Consider the following 23,303-nt stretch of genomic DNA (forward strand, 5'->3'; position numbering starts at 1 on the left):
CTCTGTAGCCAGTGTTGGTTACCTAGAGACTTGACCTATCCTGCAAAGGGACATTATGGTCAACATCCACATTTGGTGACACTATTTTGACACCCTATCCAGGCCAAAATCTTCAGCTACTGAACCCAGTTTAGTGCAGGAGTAAGTTCAGCCCTTATGGACAAACAAATGGTTGTCAGTGCTGCCTTAGCCTACAGAGCAACAGGCCAGATGAGTTACACAGTCACGCTCTGAAGCTCCATCCCCATGAGCCATGCAGTGCCACCCTGAAACACTATGAACCAACTAATTGCCTCCTCACCTGAATATAAAGATGAAGAGCATGAGGAGCATGCAGAAGGTGGCTACGTTGTCCATAGTCTTCATCAGCACCACAAGCTGGCGGCGTAGAGCAGGCATGAAACGCACCAGCTTCAGGACCCGAAGGAGGCGGAAAGTCCTCAGCACAGAGAGGCCCCCATCTGACTGGCCAATGATCTCCCAAATGCTGTGGTCCGGAGAGGCACAGGGGGCATGAGGGACAAAATGAAAGACAAGTGAACAAACAGAAAAGAGTGAGGAGTAACAATGTTGTTTTCACATCTGCACTGGCAGTATAAAGAGGTGAGAGAGAAAATCTGTCTGAGCAAGACAGAAATATATGGTATAGGTTTTTACTTATGCATATAAAGCTGCATTTATGCCTTAAGAACATGAATGAGGCACTGCATCTTGCAGGAATGAGGAAGGGATTTCAGCTTTTAATTCCAGCAAGACAAGTTCTTCTATCGTACATTAAACCTTTGTAGCTTCCTCTGTTTGTGCATTTTAAAAATATTTCACAGCTCATATTTGTTGTGGACTTAACAAGGTAGCTGCAGTTGTCTCCATTCTAGAGAGGAGAGAACTGAGGGACAGAAATGCTCTGTAGCTTGTGTTGCACCAACATCGAGTGTTGGGAAAAGACAGCTTGGTCTCCCAGTCCTTGGTCTTGGGCTCAGCTCAGATCCTCCTAGAATAGCTGCTAAATCCTTTTTTGAAAAGTGTCCAAGCTCTGTGGTATGCTTTTCTATGTCTATTTCAGTTGATCCCCAAGGCCCTGGTCACCTGATGATGACGATGATACTGTCGAAGATGTTGTAGGGGTTGCGAAGGTAATCAAAGAGACCAAAAGCAGCGAGTTTCAGGATCATCTCCAGAGCAAACATGCTCGTAAAGACCACATTGCTGATCTCCAAGATGTTGGTCAGTTCCTCTGGCTGGAGAGAACACAAATTCAGAGAGTCAGAACTGAAAGAGTCCAAAATTATAGGAAACAAAATGCTCCCCTTTCCAGAATACAGGGTTTGTGGGAAGCTGCAAAGCTTCCATTGGTGAGATTGAAGTGGAGCTGAATAGAGCCACTTGCACTCCAGTTCCTTTGAACTTTTACTACCTTCAACATGGATTATGTCCCTAAAAAATTTCTTTACTAGAGGTGGTCAGGAGCCCCACAGCCATTCACACAGACAAGGCTGACCAAGCATCTCCCACATTCCCCTTCATATCCCATTAAACCAGTTAAAGTTGCTTTATTTTTTGCAAAGAACTTGAGTATTTTTGAAGCAGGGCAAAAGTGGCTGATTTGCCATCAACCTCTTCCTTCAAGAATTTTGTACTCTCAGGTTTCTGTAGGAAGTTGGCACATTTTTTTGCAGATTCTGAAAATGTTTGAATAACAGGAAAACAATTCCCCGTCTTCCTCCAAATCTCACTTATTTGGTCCTATCCCCTCTATTTTTTCACTTCCCCATTTTTCTCTCCCCACCAAATCCCTGGTACGCATTAGTTTCATGATCTTGTTCCATCAGTCTTTTCTGATGCCTCTATCCTCAGAGTGGCCTCAATAATTACCTAAGTGAATAGTGAACTAAATGAGTAACACAACAGCGAGGAGGGGCACACTGATAAAAACATACCTGCAAGGGACAGGAAGAGGAGGACAGGATGAAGAAAAGAGAAAAAATGGACAGCAAGAGGAGAAAGACACGTGCACAAGGTGAAAAATTCCAAGGATGACACAAGTTGACTGTTGAAAGAAAAAAAAAAGCAATCCGACCCTGAGTTGGGAATTTTTTTCTGTTAAATCTCTGATAAAACTTTCATTCTCTGTCTTCCCCAGCAGAGATAGGTGTGTTTTTGTGTATGAGAGAAAGTGTTTTAATGATTCCATCAGTGGAACAAGTCTGAACAAATTAAATTACTCCTCCTTTTGTTTTCCGAATTAATGGCCTTTTCTTCAGTGTGTGTGCAGCCTTGGAAACTTCTCTTACAAGGTCAGGAAAGGGTCTAGACCATTTCCTCAGGAATGATGAAACGTGGGAGGTAGAGGCTGTGCTAATATCATTGACAAGGGATGCCAGGGACCTGCCATCCCCTGTGAAATGGAGGCATCTCCTGCACTGATTTTGGGATGGACTTATTGGCTCAAAGCACCTCTCACCCAGGGACTAAGACTGCACCAGGCAAAACAGCAAGGGCTGAGGTCTCACACAAGACCAGATGCATGAGGGGTGAGACGTGCAAGTCTGCCCACGTGTGCACATACTCAGACACACACATACATAGCCCAGAAGACTACCACAACAACGGCAAGGTACAAAATATTGCCAGAGTAAGAAAGAAATTCCTCCCAGGGTAAAAGGTTGGATCTTGGGGCCAGGCTAGACAACCCATAGCCTTCAGACTGCATAAGACTGCTAGGGCGGTCAGTTCTGGTTCTGACCCTCTGCCTGAAGCTGGGGGCTGCTTTAAGTCCTGCTCTGAGGCTCCCATGGGCCCAGATCCTCCCAGGTGAGCAAATGAACTAGAATCTGCTCCTCACATTTATGGTTTCCCATGCCCTTTGCTAATTTCTTGCACTCCTCGTTGCAGCTTCTTAGTCCACCTCTTTAAAATGAAAAAAGGGGAGATGGCTCCATTTCCATCCATAATTACATCTGAATAACAAAATCATCCTAAAAATTACATGGAAAGGAGGGGAGACGAGTGAAGAGAGAAAGAATGAGCAAGTGCACGTGGGAAGGGAGAGATGAAGATTACTGCACGGAGACTCAGGCAGTAAATGACACTTGCCGAGAACATGAGGTGTATATGCTAAACAGAGATGCCAATTTCAGTCTGAATCAAATGATTATGTCAGTGAAAATGAGCAATGTAAAAAAGCAACGGGTTATGATGGTTGATTTACCCACCACACTTGGAGTGTCACTTGAATAAAACTGTGTGAGCTGAATATTGGGGTGAGGAGGGTGGCTTGAAGGGGAGAGAGACCCCAGAGGCAAAGCATGCCCAGAGCTCAGGTTATGATGGTGGATTTTCCTCCTCTCTGCTTTCCATACATTCTCTCCTGTGCTTTGTAGTGAGTAACTGATGTTTGAAAAGCCATGCTTGCATTTGCCTGTGGAAAAGGTCACCTGTTCCTCTGTCACTCCTTCCCTCCTTAACATCTGTTTCTTTAGTCAAGCCTCATCTGCAATCTGTTTCTAATGGGCCATCAATCAGCCTCAGAAAAGCATCCTTCCTAGAGAAAGGGACAGGAAAAACTGGGCAGAGAAGGAAAGAAGAGATAGGCAGAGAGAAAATCAGCAAAAGAGAAATCAGAAAACAAGGCTAAAAAAATAAACTCACTGGCACCCACAATAAGTAGAGAAGAAAAGATATGTTTTAAATGGAGTAGGAAAGAAATAAAGGCTGAGGAAGGAAGAGCAACACAAAAGAAATGAACTCAGGAAAAAAAGAGGAGATAAAGAGAGGAGCCAGCTGGAGAAGCACTGTCTAAGGGCAGATCCAGCACTGCAGTTGTTTCTGGAGATACAGTAATTTGACAGAGTGTAAAGAGCCATCAGCTGGGAGCCAGTGCTGCAGGGTGGGGGCCACCAGGGGTTGTGTCCTGTGTGGGGATGCCCTTGTTCCTGGGTCAGTGTGGCTGTGAGAGACAATGGATGAGGTGGGTGGCTGGAACACTGCTGGTCCAGAGGACTCTTCTCTGGCCAGAGAAGTGCAAACTTGATGAAGAGACAAATGAACAAGGAAAAAGTGCTTCTCTCCTTTTCTTCCTACTGACATACAGTATCTCCAACACAGTGGATGTGTCACCTCACAGTTGTGAGGGCTCCCCAAGCTCCCACACACAACACTGAGGCATTTGTCATCAAAACCCTTAGCAAGCCTTCCTCCTCCCAGGTTTACCTAGGAACTGTAAATTGAAGCGTCCACAAGGAGAGGCCTGAACTCAAGGCTATTTTAGTCCAAGAAAAAACAAAGAACACCAGAAATCTCCCCACAAGCAGTCTGTTCGTATTACCAAGACAGTATAGATTGATTAACTCATCATACTTAAAGTGTTGGGAACAAAGCAGTGGGAGCTGAGTATTGAGGTAAGGAGGGTGGCTTGAAGCAGAGAGAGATCCCAGAGACAAAGGATGCCCAGAGCCAGTGTTTGAACCAGAATGGTTCACTTACTCTGTGTACAGATCTCTTTCCCCATCCATGAAACTATCCAATTCACATCTTCAGGCCATGAATTCTTTCATCTCTAACAATGTAGATCAAATACTGAGAGTGAAATATTTGATTCAGATTTACTTCAGAATACTTGTCCAGTTATCAGAAACTAGAACTGGGGCAATAGAGGGCAGCAGCTCAGCTTTTTCCTCTTTTTCAGCTTCTTACTAACTTTGGAGTTCTTTTGTCAGATCAGGCTGAAAATGTAATGAGTCCATTATCTGACAACAGCCAGAAAGTCCTGCACCACAGGAAAGGTTAAGAAGATGTAGATCACCAGGAAGCCCCTGCAGGAAAAGTTTATCCTAACCAGGAGTACATTTGCATCTGTCTAGAAACTGAATAGTAATTGATGTGATCTATGCAGACCAACCCTACCAAACAGCACCTGCACACCACTGCCTCTGAGAACACCAGAAAAAGATATTCCATAAAGGGGTCTCTCCAGCCTATTTTTACTCACAATTTCTAAGTCACTAGACAATAATTAGAAGAGCCATAGAGATCAGCCATGGAACATACCAACCAGCTTTTACGTAGTTTGAACACCACCCCACAACCAATGCAGGATTTCATGATGGCCTGTTACGCCCTAGTTTTACAAGACTGAATTAATGTGGTTTCATCTACTACCCTGGGAGACTGTTCTATCATTTACTAAATGTCAGTATGATGAGCTGGCTTGGACATTTGCTGAATGTTTCTGACAAGCAGCAAATAGTAAAAAGAGAAGCAATAACTGTAAAATATGAACTAGTGAATGCAATAAATGCTGGTATAAAGGGAAATCACACAAGCTAAAGGATATGAAAATACTGATCCACAGTGCAGGTCTAGTTAGGAAACAAGGGATCATCATCTGATCCACACAGACGGACCTCATAAAGTATTGATCTGATGTATGAAGGAAAACTGTTAGTAGACACTGGAGAAGACAAACCAAGTTACTCAGCAATTGTCTAAAATGGCTGCTAATGGCAAAGAGGTTTGAGTCCAACAGGCCATTCAAGAAAGACATGATGTGGAAGGCAGCCTGGGACATTCAGCTGGGACCAGCCTTTCATCCTCATGGTGAATAAGGGAGAAAAGTGGGCAGCACCAGCTCCACTGTGAATATTTAAAAAAAGTAAGCCTCTTAAAAGGATCCTTCTGGACAGCCACAAGAACCTAATATTTTCTACACTGGATTTTAAAAATAGACCCTTCCAAATAGAAGCAGATCTGAAGAACTGCAAAAACTATTTCAAGCAGGATGAGGCTTGAAATGATGGGTTTAGGCAATGTCTCAGCAATATCTGAAGGCCTAATACTGTGAATATTACATGGTATATTGCACACTGATGGATTTGAATAAACTTACCTATTTACAAGTGATAACTTATGATAAGCTCATGGATTAAAAATGACTCATAGCAATGCAGTTTCTCTCAAAATTAGTTGATTTCCCTCACAAGAAATATATAAGGAGGTGGGAGGCTGCCTTGGCCACACAATCAGGACAGGAAAAATGATTAGATGAATAAGATAAACAAAGCCTAATTCCAAAGTGATCTGAATCTATGTAAAGTTGTTTGAGTTGTCAAGTCTCCTTGAAGAAAAACACTGTGAATATTAAGTCCCTGGACTGTAACAAACAAATAGTTTTAATTAATGTTTTTCTGTCTGGTGGTCAAGACTTGGGAATTGAAGGTGAGACTCACACATGGGCTCTGTCACTCGGGTTCCTGTGTTTCTGAGCCTGAACCTCGTGCCTCACTCCTGCAGTCCCTCTCACCCCTTGACCTGTGCTTTGGTCAGCTCACCTGTGAACAGGCCATGAAAAAGTGGAGCATCAAGGAGCTGATGCACATGCCATGAGCTGCTCCCATGTCTGCTCCAACCTGTGATACCTTCACACATCCTGCCCAGCCAGATATGACCCCAGAGGGTGGCTGGGGTTGTGATCTCCCAGCATCAGAAAATAAAAGCTCAAGAGGTCTCTATATGCCTTAGCTCTGGGCCAGAAGACATTCATATGAATGCTGAGGCAACGAAGTACCAGCCTGAGATGTACTCATAGCACGGTTTGAGAAAAACTGAAAGAGAGCAAAGAGAAGGAGAAACGTCTGTGTGCTTCTGAGCTAACTGCTGACTGAAAAGGACCTGAAATTCATGGTATGGTCTCAATATTCTTGTGCCAGGGAAACAGAATTCAGTACACACGTTTTAAATAAACAGACTGCACCATATTTTTCAGTTATGATCAGTTTGACTGACATCTCTTCTAGTAGAAACAGCATGCAGGGTCACAAGCTTTTCCTAGCTACTTATGGATAAAAAGTGATAGCATAATTTTAAGGACGTGTCATTAAAAACCTGCTACTAGAAACCCCAAGGCTGTAGAGGCAGATCCCACTCTGCTGCAGGCTGTACAAACACAGCAGAGGCATCCTAGAAGGGCTTAAATCTGCACATACAATAGCCAGAAGATGAGAGTGAATTCTCTACCTCCAGCTCTAATATTCTTCTGTTAAACTGTTAATTCACGCTGTCTCCAATAAATCAGAATGAACAATGCTTAGTGTTCACATCTTTAAAACACTAGTGGGCAGTTTTCAAGTTGTCCTGGGCTCCAGCCCTTAGTCATCTCTCTGCTACGTGATAAATACATTGCTCTTTTTTATCTATTTCCATGAGTCAACCCCTCCAGCCTCTTCTTCATTCTCCTTTCTTCTGAGCTCCTGCCAGTATTTTTCTGTTACTGAAGCATCCAGCACAATTTTGCGTTCTGGGATCAAATTAAGGTTTCCCATCCTTGTATCAGAAACTAGCTGGGCTTTGAAAAATGGTCTAAAGCTTGGTACGTGGGTGGGATCCAGACATCTGAGGCTTCAAATACTGGCTTACACACCGTGTTGCCTCAAACAGGGAATTTAAGAGACACCGAGTCTCAAGATATCTCCATCCTGATACAGCACAGGACAAATCTGGGTGCCTTGCTTGAACCAGGCACACTGTGTGTCTCTGCTGTGTAAGACTGTGTTTGGGACTAGACTTCACCCTGGCTGCAAAGTTTCAATACAGTCAGCATCTCAATAGTGCAGCGATCTCTTATTTTTGTGTTTTGGGCAAACACATGGAGCAAACCATGGTTGCATTCAGACTGGCAGCATAGATCTAAGACATGGATGTACAGCATGGACTCTTTTAATGCAAAATGCGGCAGAGTTACCCAATAGCAATGCAGATCCAAGGTCATGGACACATTTAACACCCTCTGAAGTTGGCTCTGCACACCACAAAGTAGACACACTTTCTGTTTCCCAGCTATAAAGTAAGGGCACACAATTTTTCTCCATCTCACAAACCTGTCATTAGGATAAAGTGCATGACTGATTCAGAGCTGCCTACAAACGACTGGCGTGAAAATCAAACCTGTGCCCACACCTGCTGTTTGTGCCTGACCTACCTATCGCTTCTTACTCACAGGGCAAAGGAAAGGCTCAAGCTGCCTGCACCCCCAACATAACTGAAGACGGGAGGTGGTGCCTTTCCTAGCTTTCTTGTACAGATAGAATATGCTCAGGCACCTCTTAATTAAGTTGGGAAGGCTAGCAAGCTGATGGATTTGAATTGAGATGCTGGTGAAGTGTCTGTGACATCCCTAGAGGGCACATTAAATTAACCAAATAGACTAAGGATTCAGTAAGCTCATGAAGAGAAAAATGAGTGAGAGAAATGGGGAAGATGGAAGAGATGAGGGTGAAGGAGAGAGATGCAGATGGAAAGAGAAGATAGAACAAAAAAAGAAAAACAGAGGGATGAGTGAGCAGAGAGAAGGAAAAGAGAGGGATCGAAAAGAGGTGAGAAGAAAATACACGGAGACAGTGAAAGTGATTAAGTGTAGGAATAAGGAAGTGAGAGACCCTGTAAGATCCTGAGGCTTTCTCCAAAGCCATGCTGGGACCATCTGTGCTGCAGTCTGGGGTCCAAATTGCTCAATCTCTGCCTCCACCGAGTTGCATCAGCTGCTTAGCAAGGCCATAACCCCCAGCAGGACTCACCAGTCCACATTTCCCACTTTGTGCCCTGAGGTGCCTTACCTGTTCATGGTGCTCGATGCCCATGCTGATAGTGTTCACTAGGATTGCAATCATGATCCCACGGTTGAAATACTTGCTGTCCACAATCACTCGGAGCTTGACCCTCACTTCTCGCCACATGTCACTGCAGAGCTTCAGCCGCCCTCCTTCTTCCACCTCGTCCTCTTTCTCCAGTGTCGAGGCACTCTGGTCCTCTCTGCTGCCCTCTCCTTCCCCTTCACTGGTTCCTCCATCCTCCTGGTCTGAATAAGTACTATCCAGGACAGAGGGCCTTCTGGATGCTTCATGTTCCCCCTATGGCATCGTGGGCAGTTGGTGGGATCTGAGGTTGCTGTCACAGCAATGGGCTGGACCAAGCCCGGAGGAGGACAGCCAAGAGAGTTGTGCTGCTGGCAAAGCCCTGGGAAGAGAAATGGTTATGCTTAAAGGAGAAGGTTTTGAAAAGACATTGAAAGTGGACATGTGTTTGGATTTTGGGTATTTAGACAGGATAGCTGGGCTTTTTAGCACTAAGAATGATTAAACACTGACAGATCATCTCAAGGGCAGTAATAAAAGCCATTGCTGTTGGAGGTTTTACACTGATGGGCTGTGTTTCCAAAAGGCATGGTACCGTTCAGCTTGCCAGTGATTAGGCTCAACAGGGGTTCATGTCCATCAGAGAAAGAATTGTCTAATGCAGAAATTGCAGCTTGAGACTCAGTAGCTTGTGTTAAGTGAGAGCTGTGGGGAAAAATGGTCACAAGAGCTGATTTTGTCCTGAACTGCTACAAGTGGGGCCCAAGAACACCCAGGCTGAGCTGAACTCTCTCAATTAGAGAAACTACATTAGCAAATCATCTCAAAAAGCCAGAAGAGGTAGTACACTTACTCCTGATAGTCTGCGTTCTGAATCAGAACAGATCTCTTGACTTCAGTGTTCAAGGAACACAAACTAAATTTGTGTTCCTTGATCCTCCATTTGGACCTAGAAGGTCAAATGGACACTGGGGGAATGAAGCAATTAATTCATTAACATCGTGCATAAAGCCTGTAGAAACTTTTCTCCCAGCAAGTAAAGAAAATTAAATTCTGAGTATGCAAGACCAGATGAAGGAAAATCTGCGTTCTGCTTGTTAATGGGAGCACAATTTAGGAAGGGAATCAGCAGCCACTTTCACAGTGACTTTTCTGGCAAGGAATCCAATTTAAATGATATCTCGTGATATTTTGCATAACAGCATGTGCTCCTGTCAAAAGAAATTATCTCCACTGCCCTTGCATATCAAACAGACTTCTTCAGCATTGTTCCCTAGGTTCAGGGGACACCCTACTGCAATTCTACTCTCTTTGCCTCTCTCCTGAGGTCCCACAGCAACTCAGTTTGGGAGGATAGCTCTGGGGGACCTGCTGTGTCACCAAGTCCAATTCTTTGTCCTACTTTGTCATATCCCCCTAAGTCTTCTCTCTCCCAAACTGCTATCATCACCTGGTTATACCAGACATGTAACCCTTTACAAGCCTCAGATGGTGCCTTTAACTTTATTTCTTTGTTGCCTCCGGATTTCAGACCTGGATCACCCACGTTCCCTGCTGGTTCCCCCTGTTTCATTCCCATTCTTGGCTGGTCATCTCCACCTTGCTGGTCTGGTGTGTTTGGCCATGGTGTCATGCTCAATAGCCAGTGCTAATTCTAATTCTGTGCTTTGTAGCCACAGGTCCTTTGGCAATCTGGCACATGAAGATGCTCCCAGTTACTCTCACATTTACACTATGGGGATTTCCAGCTTTACCCGTACAATCCTTACTGTAATGCCTCTGTCTTTTCCTGTTCACGCCAGGTTTGGCATCGCTCGTCTCCACGTTGCCCTGGCGCCAGCTCTGGATGCTGTTGTACAGCCCGAGGGTGCGGCGCTTGGCTTTGCGCACGATGTGGCAGACGTATTGGAAGATCTCCTCGTAGCAGTCTCCCGGCTCCATGTAGCTGGCGACAGTGCTGGAGGAGAGGTACCGGGCCCTCTGCTCCTGCATCAGCTGGTGCTCCCGCTGCTTGGTCTCCGAGAACTGTGTGGCGATGACCACCAGGCACAGGTTAATCATGAAGAAAGAGCCCACCTAATAGCAAAGGAGAAGAAGGGACGGTCAATGTCAGCATGAGGAAGAACATGTGGGAGGGGGAATGTAAGAGGAGAAATTCACTGGAGGCAGAGGAATGGGAACGAGTTTGCATATGGAGAAGGGGTTTCAGAGAAAGCCGGGAATGCGTGAGCTTGGTTTGGAGACCTCACTAGACATCATTTCCATGCAGAACTCAGAGCTATGAACTGAAATTCAAGAAATACAGGTTCAACTTCTGGTCCTTTTGGTATGCTTTGGGACCTTTTTTGAAGTTGCATACAAAGGGTTTAATGAAAACTGGACTTTTTCTTTTCCTCTCCTTTGTGTTAAACAGATGGTGGGAAATTGAGAACCAGCTTAGAAGTTTTATTGCTTTCTCCTCTGCTTATTCATTTACTATCAGAAAAAACATGCACTGCCATTTATGATCTTCAGCTCTTGGAGGACATGTTAGTATTCTCAGATCATTTTAAGGATCCATCAGTATACCTGGAGCATATTATTAACTTCTACATTTACACCTTATTTCACCGTACAGGGCAGTGGCATTCAGAAATGAATGACCTCTTGAAATCCAAGAGGAGTTTACAAAAACTAATGACTCTGAGGACACTGAGTGGTCTGGAAAAACCATGCTTCCTAGTTCATTTTCTAGTCTTCTGATACAAGACCTATTATACTAGCTCTTATTTCACTTGTCCATCAGCCTAGGTAGGCTTTCCATTTCAAACATGAAAAACCTACACAACTCACTCCCCCAGTTTCTTAGGAACAAAACCAAATAAAATGTCCAAGTTGTACTTATTCCATACAGAAGCCAAAATGTCTACCAAGCTTATTTTACAACTTTGCATGTTCCCTTTAAGTCTCAGTTTTTCTACCTATAAAACGGATTTCTTGATGCTGAGAAATCTGGGGGTAAAATTATCTCACTTTGTGTTATATATTATAAAATAAGAAATTAAACTCCACTAGTAGATTTATCCACAGGTAGAGAGATTTAGGATAAAACCTGGACTTCAATATGATGAGAATGTCACACATAAATGGGCTGTTAACACATGCAAAATCATTTTCAAGAGCTATAATGCCTTGATTGGTGCCTACTCCCCATAGAGCTGTAAGTGCCAATAGGGCATTGATAAAATGCAGAGTCTGAACTCTGAACTACTGCCTACTCTGAAATAGACTCTGTGGGACGGTCCCTAGGAGGAGACAAGGCACCAGGTCAAGATTTCTGCTTTCCCTGGACCAGTGAGTATCCCTGCTAAGGAACATCTTCGCACCATGTTTCTCATGTATGAACCCACACAGGACCCAGTCTCACCTCACTCTCTCCCCTTTACAAGCAAACAGCCCAGACAGAGAGCTGGATTCAGTCCTCCCCCCTATAACCTCTCCAGTAAATGGGAGAGAGCAAGCAAAGGTGGTGGTAACCTGATCCCAGCCCTTGTACATGGAAAAGATTTTTTTTTTTCAGCAATGACTCCAGCTTGTTTTACCTATCCAAACAGCCTTCCCCTCAGCTTATAGCCCTTGCCATCCCCTCACAAGCTTGCTCCCCTGGAAGCCCCTTTCTCTTGCACAGAGATGCCCAGCAGCTCTGTCCAGAGGCTCAACTGTGGCTGTTGGTATTTCAAAGGGAGGAGTCCCTGGTAGCATCTCAGTAACTCTTCGAAACATGAAGCTCTTTCTGATCAGATTCAACTTAAGGACAATAAACTATCTTAAAATAAAGGGTTTCCCCACCCCCCTCCCTGCCCCCTTCAAAGTTGTTCTAATTTGGTTTCCCTTCATCCCTGAACCCTTCTCTCTCCTTTCCCCCATATTTCAGCCTATTTTCCCTTCAGCTTCTAAATGTGGCCTTCAAAATTACGAAAAAACCCACAAAACTCATTCAGATTCCTTCACTTTCACCCAAGATTTTCCCCAGTCCATGATGTCATACATGTTCTAACTGATGAGAGTATGACTGGGAATCCAAATTCTCTGATGGACACTCCTCAGCAACACATGACACTCACATAGGCTTTCCCTTTCAATTATCTCCCTCTGCTTACACTGAGTGAGGCAGTACTGGGAGCTGGACACCACCTGCATGAGCATTGCTGGAACACTACTTGTTACACTTCCCTGTACTTTGCAACTTCCTACAGTTCCACAAACAACAATTCAGAGCCCCAACACAGGAGTCCCATTCAGTCCTGAGACTGAGCTCTGCTTTGGTTAAGCAGATCCTGGCCTCATTCAGCCCAAAGTTCAATCCCTATCTCTGTAGTATCTAATAAAATCTGACTAGTGCTGCAGATGCTGACTTGTCAATTATTTTTATTGCTTATGCCTGGATATCCAGCTTGTCTTCTTGTGTAAGCACAGAGCACTTCAAGGAGGCCTCTGAGTGCTGCACTGCACTGCACAATTCTCAGAGACAGTCTGAGAATTCAGAAGAGCTTGCTCTAGTCCAGGAGCCATAGTAGTGGCCAAGTAGCTGGAGAGGTGACAAAGAGATAGCTGGACCTCAAGCAGGAAGACTGAAATGAAACACTGACCTGAGAGCAGAAAGCAGTCCTTCATGTCACCTCCTTGATCTCTGGTCAAGGGGGCAGCTATTTAAAATCAGCTGAATACATAAAATTCTTTTACCAGGTTGTTCTACAAGACCACTCTGAGCGCCAGGGTCAGCCAGCGCTCTTCCCCTCAGAGAAGCACATCTGTGCAGGATTTCTAACTGTGCTGAGAACATATCCAGGTGGTGGAGCCTTCTTCCTGACATATGAGCAAGTAGTAGGTAATGCCCTTATGTAGGAGTTTGAAAATATCATTTTGAGGGAAGAAGTCATGGATGAAAGCACAGCTCTAAAGAGCAGCTGCAGAGATCCAGGTCCAGAAGTGAAAGTCTGAGCCAAGGCTAGAATGTATGTGGAAAAGCAAAGAGTCAGGGCTTAAAGTATGACTGTCAGAGCACTCCTGCTTAGAAACCTCAGCCTTTCAACCATGGAGAAGGAGGGAAGGATAAAGGCTGGAAGGACTGTACTTCATGAGACTTAAAGAGGGAGTGTCATTTCTATAAGAAGACTCAGACAGAAAATGCAACCAAGTGATAGCAACAGTGCAAACTGTGCTATGTGCTACAAAAGATGCATCACACATGCCAAGAAGGTAACAGAAAGGCTAAATACTTTCTTGGTGCAACTCCAAAAAAGGTAAAGGAACTATCCCACCTAGCATATGGCTCCTCTGTTCTGAGCAGTCCCCAAAGTAACTTGAGATTCCTATTCTCCTGTGTTTTATGGAAATAAACCTATACGGCTTCTGCAAATGAGGAGGGAGTGTCTAGAAATGTCAATGACACTCTGCAGTAAAATCTCAGGTGGAGTGTTTAATTGAGGGTTTTCAGTGCCTGGAAATTCAGAGAAAAAGTTTGAATCACTGTGAAACCACATGAGGTGAGCCAGTACTAGAAGGATGCTTAGAAACCAAAAATATGCTGACAGGATTTATGTAATTTGAAATAGCGGGTGAGGGGCAGTTTTTAGAGCTGGTCTGCAACAGACTGGGCATGCCTGCTCCAATGGTTAAATGCTGATTCTGCACAGTCCTTCCTGGCTCTGAGAGAAACTGTGGCTCTGGGACAAGGAATAACTTCTGTATGGAACTACATATTCTACAAATCTGGGTATCCTCATCATGCTGCTCAAGGTGAAAATGCAAGTGGGTACTAAGTATCTATTGCATTGTGGGATATAGGAACAAACTTCATGGGAAATAAGTATTTTCTGAACTCATAAAAAGCAGGGGATGTTCAGTTTGCCTTTGAGAACAGAGCACATGGGAACTCCACCCGCCGCCACCCCATCCTGTGCAATCACATCTCTGCACTGTCTCTCTGGGACTCTCCAGGCTCAAAGTAAAAGTAACATTCCTTAAGGTGTATTTCACCTCTGCTGTCCAGGCTCAGAAACACAGGGACACAGCCCACAAAGAGTAGATCATCCTTCTGTTTTTCTCTCCTTGTCTTTCCCTTGCAATGGTAAAAAGCCATAAGGCAGGGTGAAATCAAGGATATAATAAGTTTTTCTTAAGTTCTCTGAACTGAATGGGATTGTTTTTTGTGCCACTCTCCATATGCACATGTTGCAGAATTTCCCACAAAAACTGGATTAAAATTTGCTTTCTCTTAAGTCATTACATGTCAACTTGAATTTTTAAACTATATGCTGTACTAGGTAGGTCTGTTAATGTTACTGGGTGACTGTTTCTAGAGATCCTGTCTGTAGGAGAGCATAGCCCCCCAGGACAAGTACTAGGTGAAGATCAGAGTCTTAGGCAGATCCATTTGTCAGCCCATCCAAGTGCGTGTAGGCCTTGAAGATACACACTGACGGTCTTACTGACTAAGTAACCTAGAACTACATTGCATCTACCCTGAAAAGATTTTATACTTCCCATAATTCATCCTACATATCTCCCTTCTATTCTTCACTTTGATCCCCCTATGAGAAAAGTGTAAGAGTCTTCATAAAAACAAAATCCTTCCTTGTCAGAAACAGGATATTCACTTGAAGAAAATGCAATTAGTGAGGAGGTTTGAGGAATGGAGAGGTAACGGCACCATGTTTCTCATCTTTCTTCCCAGGTACAGACAGTGAACACCCTTACAGAAAACCAACCTTCAGCTTCATTTGTATAAATCCACAGGGCTTATAAACTGGTTATTAAGTTCTCATCATGGACACACTTCTCTTTTTCCATCTCCACCATCCACAAGGGATCTCACACAGCCAGTTTATTTTGGACTGCTGACACTTTTGGAGCAGTAGCTCGTTTTTGTTCATGGTGAGGAAGTAATTCAGCGTGACAGACTCTGAATCTAACAAAATGTGAATCTGAGACTCTGAACCTGAGAAATCCAGGTGCTGCCAGAAACTGCTGGCTCAACATGGCTCAGAAATTACTGAAGAGCTTAAAATGTACAAAGAGACCAAGTAGAAGGGCAGATAAAGAAATTGTTTTCTGTTCTTTTGAGCCAACTGGTTTGGGGAACTTTCTTTGCAAGAAGATCTGCAATGAGAACATTATCCTACCCTGGGTATGTAGAACTTCAGAAATCAATCCTAAGTATATTTTTGGAGTAAAAAATAATAATTTGGCTGACAACTATGTTTGTGATTCTGCCACAGACTCTTGGTGAAAATCAACTAGTTGGATTTCCGAGATTCCTAGAGGTTTGCTTCCCCAGTATGTATGTTGATCTACGACCTGTTATTTGTAGGCTCTTAGCTTGCATTGCTGACATTCATCAAGTCTTATACTTACGATTATCAACAAGATAAAGTAGATAAAATTGTAGAAGGAATGTGCATCCATCACATAGTACATGATCTCCACCCACCCTTCCAGTGTGATCACCTACAAAGACAAACAACAAGAGAAACAGGAGGGAAGTGGGCTTCCAGAGCTCATTTCTCATTGTATACAGACAGACACTGGCAGAGCTGTTGCAACCCAAGAAAGGTGAGAAACAACAATTCATTTCAACAAAGCCAAATTTCCATTTCATGAAATCAGCATGGTACTGCTTGGTGACACTGGCATACTGTCAAAGCCTGTGAGATCATTCTAGTCCACAGCAGGAATATTTCATTAAAATAGTTCATTTCCCTGGATCGCAGCAGGGGAAAACCCGCAGCAGGTTTCTGTGCCCCTTGGACTGGACACTGCGTACAGCCGGAGGAAAAGTAAAAAGGCATGGATTTTTAGCTCCCATCTGCAACGCGTGCTGGGAATTAAAAAAAAAAAAAAAAAAGGTCTCCTTTACTATAGCAGTCTGCATTGAAGGGGAAACTTGTACAAGTCAGCCTGAAGAGTGCACCTTTTTTCAGCAAGGGTCTGTAATTGCTCTATGTCCCTCCCCATCTTCAGGAACACCATTCATGGTGTGCAGGTTGTTTCCCTTGCTAGGGTTTTTACAGGGCCCTTTAATCTCTGCATCTGTGTCACAGGCTGCAGAAACTACCACTGGAGCCCAGAAAGATTGAATTTGAAAAAAAGAAAAATAGCCTGAGCCTTGTTAGAAGGCTAACTCGGACTTACCTGAAATATCACAATCCAGGCATACCCAATGTTGTCAAAGTTGATGGCGCCCTTGTGTGGGTTGGCGTTGCCGGTACGGCACACATTGTAGTACTGGTTCCAGTTGACACACATGCCACTGATATTGAACTCTTGCCGCACTGAATTGTAGTAATAATAATCATCCTTGTCCAAACAACACTCATGACCTCGCTCCTTCAGTGGGGGTATTTCATGACAGCCCATAATTCCATTGTCTCCTGACAGTGAGCAGATAAAGGGCATCTCATCATCTTCCTCTGGTTGGTAATAAGGGGGCAAGACAATGTCACCTTGTCTGCAAGAGTAAAAACACCCACTGTCATAAATCTCCTGTGACAGACAGTTTCCCATCAGCGACACTGGTGAAGCTCGGAGCTCCCATTCTGACACAGAGACTGCACTGGGTAAGGGATTTCCAGGTTTATTGCCTCAGGAGAAGGGAAAGGAAGACAAGGCTCCTGAAAAACATGAAATTTCCAGGGTGAGTCCCCAGTTTTCAGAGTTTTGTCTTCCACCAGATCATCCCAAGCCAAATTACACAAAGTGCTTCAATGGAGATGAAGAAAAGCTGGAATGCAGAAATTTGCAGTCTGATCACTCTCTCCATTAGCATCAAGCAAAATCAGATGCAATGATATTAAGGTAGTTCATCAGGCTTTATGGTGATGTGCTCATATATGTAACTGTTGATAGACACATTTTGTAACATTTGGCGATGTTCTGTACTTCTAGGAAACGAAAAAATCCAATTCGTGCATAATTGCACAGATAAGCCCTAAAATCTGGAAATGCAAAGTTAAAATTGACTTCACTTTGACTCCGCCTTGGCATTTGGCATTATGGGTGCAATGTTTCATGACAATGTTTCACGTGCTTTTTTCCAAATAATGCAAGCACCTTCCAAATGCATGAACAATTAAAATAATCTATGCTTGCCTAGCTACAGATGAGCTAATGATCAGGAAAATGAAAGGTGGAGATTAAAAATTTTTGACTAAACTTTATTTGGTATATTCCTTGCAGTGCTACAATATACAACTTTCACACTGTGAGAACATAGACTTTTGCACTAAATGTCACTGGAAGAGGACAGCTGCTGATGAAAAAGGAGAGACAGAAAGTCTTTGATTCTAAACTAAGCAGGACTAAACCACAAAGAATATGTCGTAACTCATCCTCATAATTGGTGAATTAGGTACCTTCAGAAGTGATTTCTCTAGTAATGGTCAGCCAAAGATTTTCTAATATCTGTCACTTTGAACACTGTGGCACCAATTCACTTCTCAGTTACATTAACTCTGCACGGATGTAATTACACTCATTAAAGTAGTACTACTCCTGATTTACATAAAGGACAATCATCCTAAACATTAGTTTTTCCCCAAGGAATAAATAAATACAGGAAATGCCTGCTTTAAGCAGCTCCTACTATCTAATTCCACTCTATTCAATGGATTGTATTTTCACACTTTTTTCCCCCCCAAGCTTCAGAACTGTTTAATCAGTCTAAACTGGTCTACAGCTTTAGCCTTTTTTAAAGTAGTCTAAACTACTTTAGTGATAGCACACCTGGGATTAGCATAGGGTTTTAAGAAAACATTTTAAAGCCTGAGATCTGCTATAGCCAGAAAGTCAACAGGAGGAGCTGTACCCTGAAACTTGGTAATTCGAAAATTCATGGCAGGCAGGAGCTTTACTACCCCACTGCCTGTGGGGAGGAGTAAAGTTGTGTGGTGCAGAACTTACCCTGAAAATCCCAGATACCTGTAACTGATCCCTGTGTGGCTTCAGGCTCTGCCCAAATTGTGCCCACATTTCCCCATGAGTATTTTGTCCCATTGAAACAGCCGTTCTTTGCATTCAGATGTTCTCACTTTTGCTAACCCAGCTGTGGGATACCTCTTCCCCCAGCCCTCCATCCCCTCCACATGGCACCACTCACATGCACTTCTACTCCTGAAGTTTTCCAATAATTTCCTAGTGTCCCTCCAAAGTCTCCAAAGGTAATGTACTACTGTTCAAACAGTGACCTCAGCTCCATCTTGGAGGTGCCAAAGATGACCCTGGAAGCATCAGGCAGCGCTATGGCTTTCTGTAAGATTCCTCTGGGTGTTGTTTTCTGAAGAGGGAGCAAATTCAGAAGAAAGACAGCATGGCTGGTGTTTCAGAATTTCAATTTTTTTCTGGGTGTAGGAGCAGCATGTTGTATCATTGGGTGTGGCTGGAAGAGGCAGCCATGCTAACCTGTGCCTTGATCCAATCCAAATGAGCCCAGCCTTGTTCTTCTGTGAACCGTGAAGACAGATGAAAACCAGCTGTCTTTGCCTGCCCTCCCTTACCACTGCAAGACATGACCAACACTCTGCACGCTATCACCCTACAGCTGTTTGGAGCAAGTGAAACACAGAGAGCCAGGCAGCAGAAGACGAGCAGGGAAGGGGAAAGAGAAACATTCCTGGAAGAAAGGAAGGAGATATGGTCTCCCAGTCACTCACATTGTGAAGTTCTCCTCCATGAAGCAGCGGTTGCGGAGCAGCCCAGCCCACAGCTGCACCCCGATGATGCCGAAGATGAAGAAGACAAAGAAGCAGAGGAGAAGGACGTTCCCCAGCATGGGCAAGGTGTCCAGGAGCAAGTTCACAAGGATGCGCATGCCTGCAAGGGGAGAAGAGAGCCAGAAGGAGCAAGTGTGGGACAGAGAAAGAGAAAGGGAGAGAGGAAGGGAAGAAGAAGAAAAGGAAAGAAGTTTACAGAAAAAAAAAAAAAAGCCACATGAAGATAAAAGCATAGTGTCAGAAATTAGCTACTGTCCAAACCAGGCTAGATTTATGGTTATTGCCCTTTCTTGTCCTAACCTTTACTGACAGGCAGCCAGCAGAGCTGCTGTGATGCTGTGATCTCTTAACCCTAGGCCTCCATCTGCAGCAGAGAAAGGAAAGGGGAATGAGACTTCTGGTGTCATCAGCTATCTGACTGACATCCCCTGCTTCTCCTTTCCCTGCAGAAAAGGAACAGTGATGACTGTCCCATCCTCAGTCTCGGACTGAAAGACATCCCAGTTCAACAACTGCATGTTGCAACCTGTGAGAATTGTAATGACAGACCAAGGCCAGCCTGCCAGTGGGAGGAACCTCTTCAGCACGTATAAACTAGCATATATTGGTTTTCTTAGTGACAGTATTATCAAGAGACAGTTCCCCTGCCTAGTCCTCCTGCCTCAACAGGACTGGATCACAAAAGTTGCAGGCACAGCCCAAAACGCTGCCAGCACAGAACCTCTGCCCAATGCAAATGTTTCCAAAAAGCAGGGGTTTTTAAATTTCTAATTACCTAATGAATTATTTCTGTGGTTTTATTTTCCCCTGTCTCATCAGCTCACACAGCTCCAAGTAGGGGTAAAGATAGGCTCATTTCTCCATGGAGCTAATGACTTTTCCTCTGCTCTCTGGGGATGGTGAAAGTCTGGAAATTCTTCTGAGCATCACCGTACTGCCTTTACCCTGCACACACCTCAGGAGGTCGTCTCGCCTCCATGGAGGTCCCTCCACCAGGTGCCCAGGGAGTTCCTTCACTGAAGATGTTCCATATAGGCCAGCAAATAATTAGCTAATTAGGTATTTATAACCAGTTCATTACTTCAGATGGCAGAAGAAGGGGAAAGATAAGATTAGGATTCTCTGACAGCCCTTTGAGGCACAAGATAATCCCCCTTGTGTGCCCAACATCAAGTAATTAGCCACATGATGCTACACATTATGTTCCATGTCTGTTCCCTGGACTGCTTATGCCACAGAGAAGGGAGGAAGTGGTGCCTAGAGTGGGGATGCACACACACCGAAGGGAGAGGGAGAAGCGTGCCAGATGTGGGATATCAGACTGGTTTACATTAGCAGAGAACAGATAGGGGACAGATAGGTGTGGAATAGACAGGAGCTGTAGGCGATGTGCAGGAAGAAGATTTTTAATGATGGCTACACAGGATAATGAAGGACAAGGAACAGTGGCATTGGTTCTAAGGTCAGGGAGTGGAGCAGTAGTTAAGCCCTGCTGCATGACTGCCCAGCTGCATCACTGGTCACCACATAAGGCAGCTTCCAGACAAGTACATCAGTAACTCGGCAGTGCAGGGGCACAGCTCAGTCACTCGCTGGGGATCATGGACATGCCATGAGTCACTGACAGCTGTCTGATCTCTCATCACACAAAGCCCAACAGCAGAGTCACAGCACTCTGCTGCCGGTCGCTGTGACCTGTCAGGTCCTGGAGAAACACTTTGGATAGCACTTTGACTTCAGGACCATGTACCCTCACTGCAGTGCAGCATGTTCCCAGCATTAACACTGCTTCACAGCATGAGCTCTGTAGTTCTCATAAACTGTCCTGGACAGAACATTAGGGAGAGCCAAGTGACACGGAAAGCTGTGCCAGCAGCACTGCAAGAGGGGGTGATGTTTTTCAGATCAATTGATACTAGCTCCATTTCAGAGCTAAATAATGACAAGAAGGAGACTGTCCTTATGCTGAAATGCAGAACAGATAAAATAGACACTGTCACCAGAATTTTACAGACAACACACTTGTTGGGTCATAATTTGCAAATATTGATTTTGTCTGTGTTCCAAGAGAAGACAAGTGACTCGAGAAACTTGTCTGCCTTTCTCTTGGAAACATCCCTGCCTACCCATACGTTCTCCATCCTGACCCTCAGAGAGATTACTGATGGTACAAGATTATGCTAACCACAGTGCCAAGACCATAGCTATTGCCCTCATGGTAGGCACTCTGGGTACCTGGGGCCATGACCCAAGAACTGGCAAGTGGACCCATCACTTGGCATCTTTTCTACATCACAAAGACTTTCAGCATTGAGAGGTTCCACTTCTAAGTCTAAATGAAACTAAATTTCTATTTATTTAAAATCTCCCTATTTAACAAATTCATCTTTCTCTTCCCATTTATGCTGACTGTGGATATGAGACTGGCTTCTCCAAAAGCAGGAACGCTGAAGCTACATCCAAACATCAACTGCAATTCTCCTATGGACCAAGTATCTCTAAAACAAATCCATCACTTCACTTCATGCAAAACCTCTTTTGCTTTCTGCCCTAAACTACAAAGCAACTGCTCTGACAATCCGTTTCTCACCAGATGCATCAGTTTGGTCCATCAAATGGACCTCCTTGGCTGAGTTCACCCAGTTACTGGCAGTACTTCAGCTATTACTTCTATATAGACGAAAGGCACAGTGTAAATACAAGCTCAGTACGTTTGTTTACTTCCTTGTTAGCCTCCCCTGCTGCTTGCAATACTCAGGCCAGAGTCCCTGAGCCCTGTCCTCTGCTATGGCATTCTGGTGGTGTGTCTGTATGCCACCATGGGAACTCTGAGTGGAAGGTTCCTCAGCCTCCCTATTCCCTCCTAAGCTAGAAGCCCAGTCTGTGGCTGGTTCTTTGCAGTCCTCCATCCCCCAGGAAGGAAAGGACTGGCCTAACAGAAAAGACAGGGCATCTGCTGCAGTTTTCCAAGGAAATGCCCTCACTGCCAGGTGTCTGAACACTTTCATGGGCAGGAGGGAATGCACCCCACTCAAGCAGGACTCACAGTGTTTCAGGGTCTACACAGCCTGACTGGAAGCAAACAGTTGCAAACAATGGAAAAGAGGGAGAAAGGCTGAACAGCCTAAGGGTAATAGGGGAGGATGTACTGTAGAGCTTGGTGGCCAAAATAACAAGCTCTATAAAGCAAGTACTGGGCTACAGAAATGGGCAGAAGGCATATTTGTCAGTGCAGCTGTGGGAGAATTCTGTTTTGGGGAACTGGGATGCCTCCCTTTTCCAAAGGTCCTTCGCCGGACAAACTGCCACCCACAGCAACGCCAGTGCATCATGCATAACAAATTCTGTAAGGTGCTGGAAAACCAGTTCTTCAGCAAAATCTTTCTGCTGCCTCTGCCACTTTACTTTTCTCTTGCTGTGCCTACTACTCCTCTCTGTCTCTGTGCTGCTCCTCAGCTCACCTAGTGCTGCCTTTCCCCACATCCCCATTTATCCTTTACCATTGGCAGAGCAGAAGCCATGCTGGCTCACAGCAAGGAGGGGATATGAAAGGGACAGTGACCTTTTCTGAAGCATGCTTTGAAATAAAGAAGACACTGCTCGAGGAAAGAAAGGAAGAAGGGCTGGGCAGTCTGGAGGAAAAGCAGGGAGAGAGAGCATTGATGAAGTAACATTCAGCAACCAAACAGCCTTCCAGGGCATCAAATATGAAAAGGTTTTGCTCTTCAAGAGAAAAAAAAAAAAAAGGCAAGAAACATGAAATATTCATGAGTGCCAGGTGTGGGCTCTGAAAGGTCTTTTCTCCACTCACCCTCACGAGGAGACCAAGGGAAAGGAAGAAACAAAATAGCCTCAGCTGTCGGCATCCAAGGAAGGACCTCCATGAAACAATGCCACATAATGCTTCCCTGCTGCTTACCCATGCCCTTGG

At 44.4% G+C, this 23,303-nt stretch overlaps 1 protein-coding gene across 1 annotated transcript in view; it reads right to left on the minus strand.

Annotated features, from left to right (window-relative positions):
- CACNA1I (calcium voltage-gated channel subunit alpha1 I) overlaps positions 1–23,303 on the minus strand; it is a 173,296-nt gene that overhangs the window by 40,522 nt on the left and 109,471 nt on the right. Inside the window, 8 exon segments of the mRNA XM_050324168.1 lie at positions 302–487; positions 1,087–1,238; positions 8,607–8,902; positions 8,905–9,006; positions 10,394–10,700; positions 16,020–16,112; positions 16,797–17,112; positions 19,313–19,472. Of these exon segments, the coding sequence (XP_050180125.1) occupies positions 302–487; positions 1,087–1,238; positions 8,607–8,902; positions 8,905–9,006; positions 10,394–10,700; positions 16,020–16,112; positions 16,797–17,112; positions 19,313–19,472 (1,612 nt within the window).

The sequence above is a fragment of the Myiozetetes cayanensis genome, unplaced genomic scaffold (genome assembly GCF_022539395.1).
Source record: "Myiozetetes cayanensis isolate MyiCay16 unplaced genomic scaffold, myiCay2020 scf3, whole genome shotgun sequence".
Classification (NCBI taxonomy): domain Eukaryota; kingdom Metazoa; phylum Chordata; class Aves; order Passeriformes; family Tyrannidae; genus Myiozetetes; species Myiozetetes cayanensis.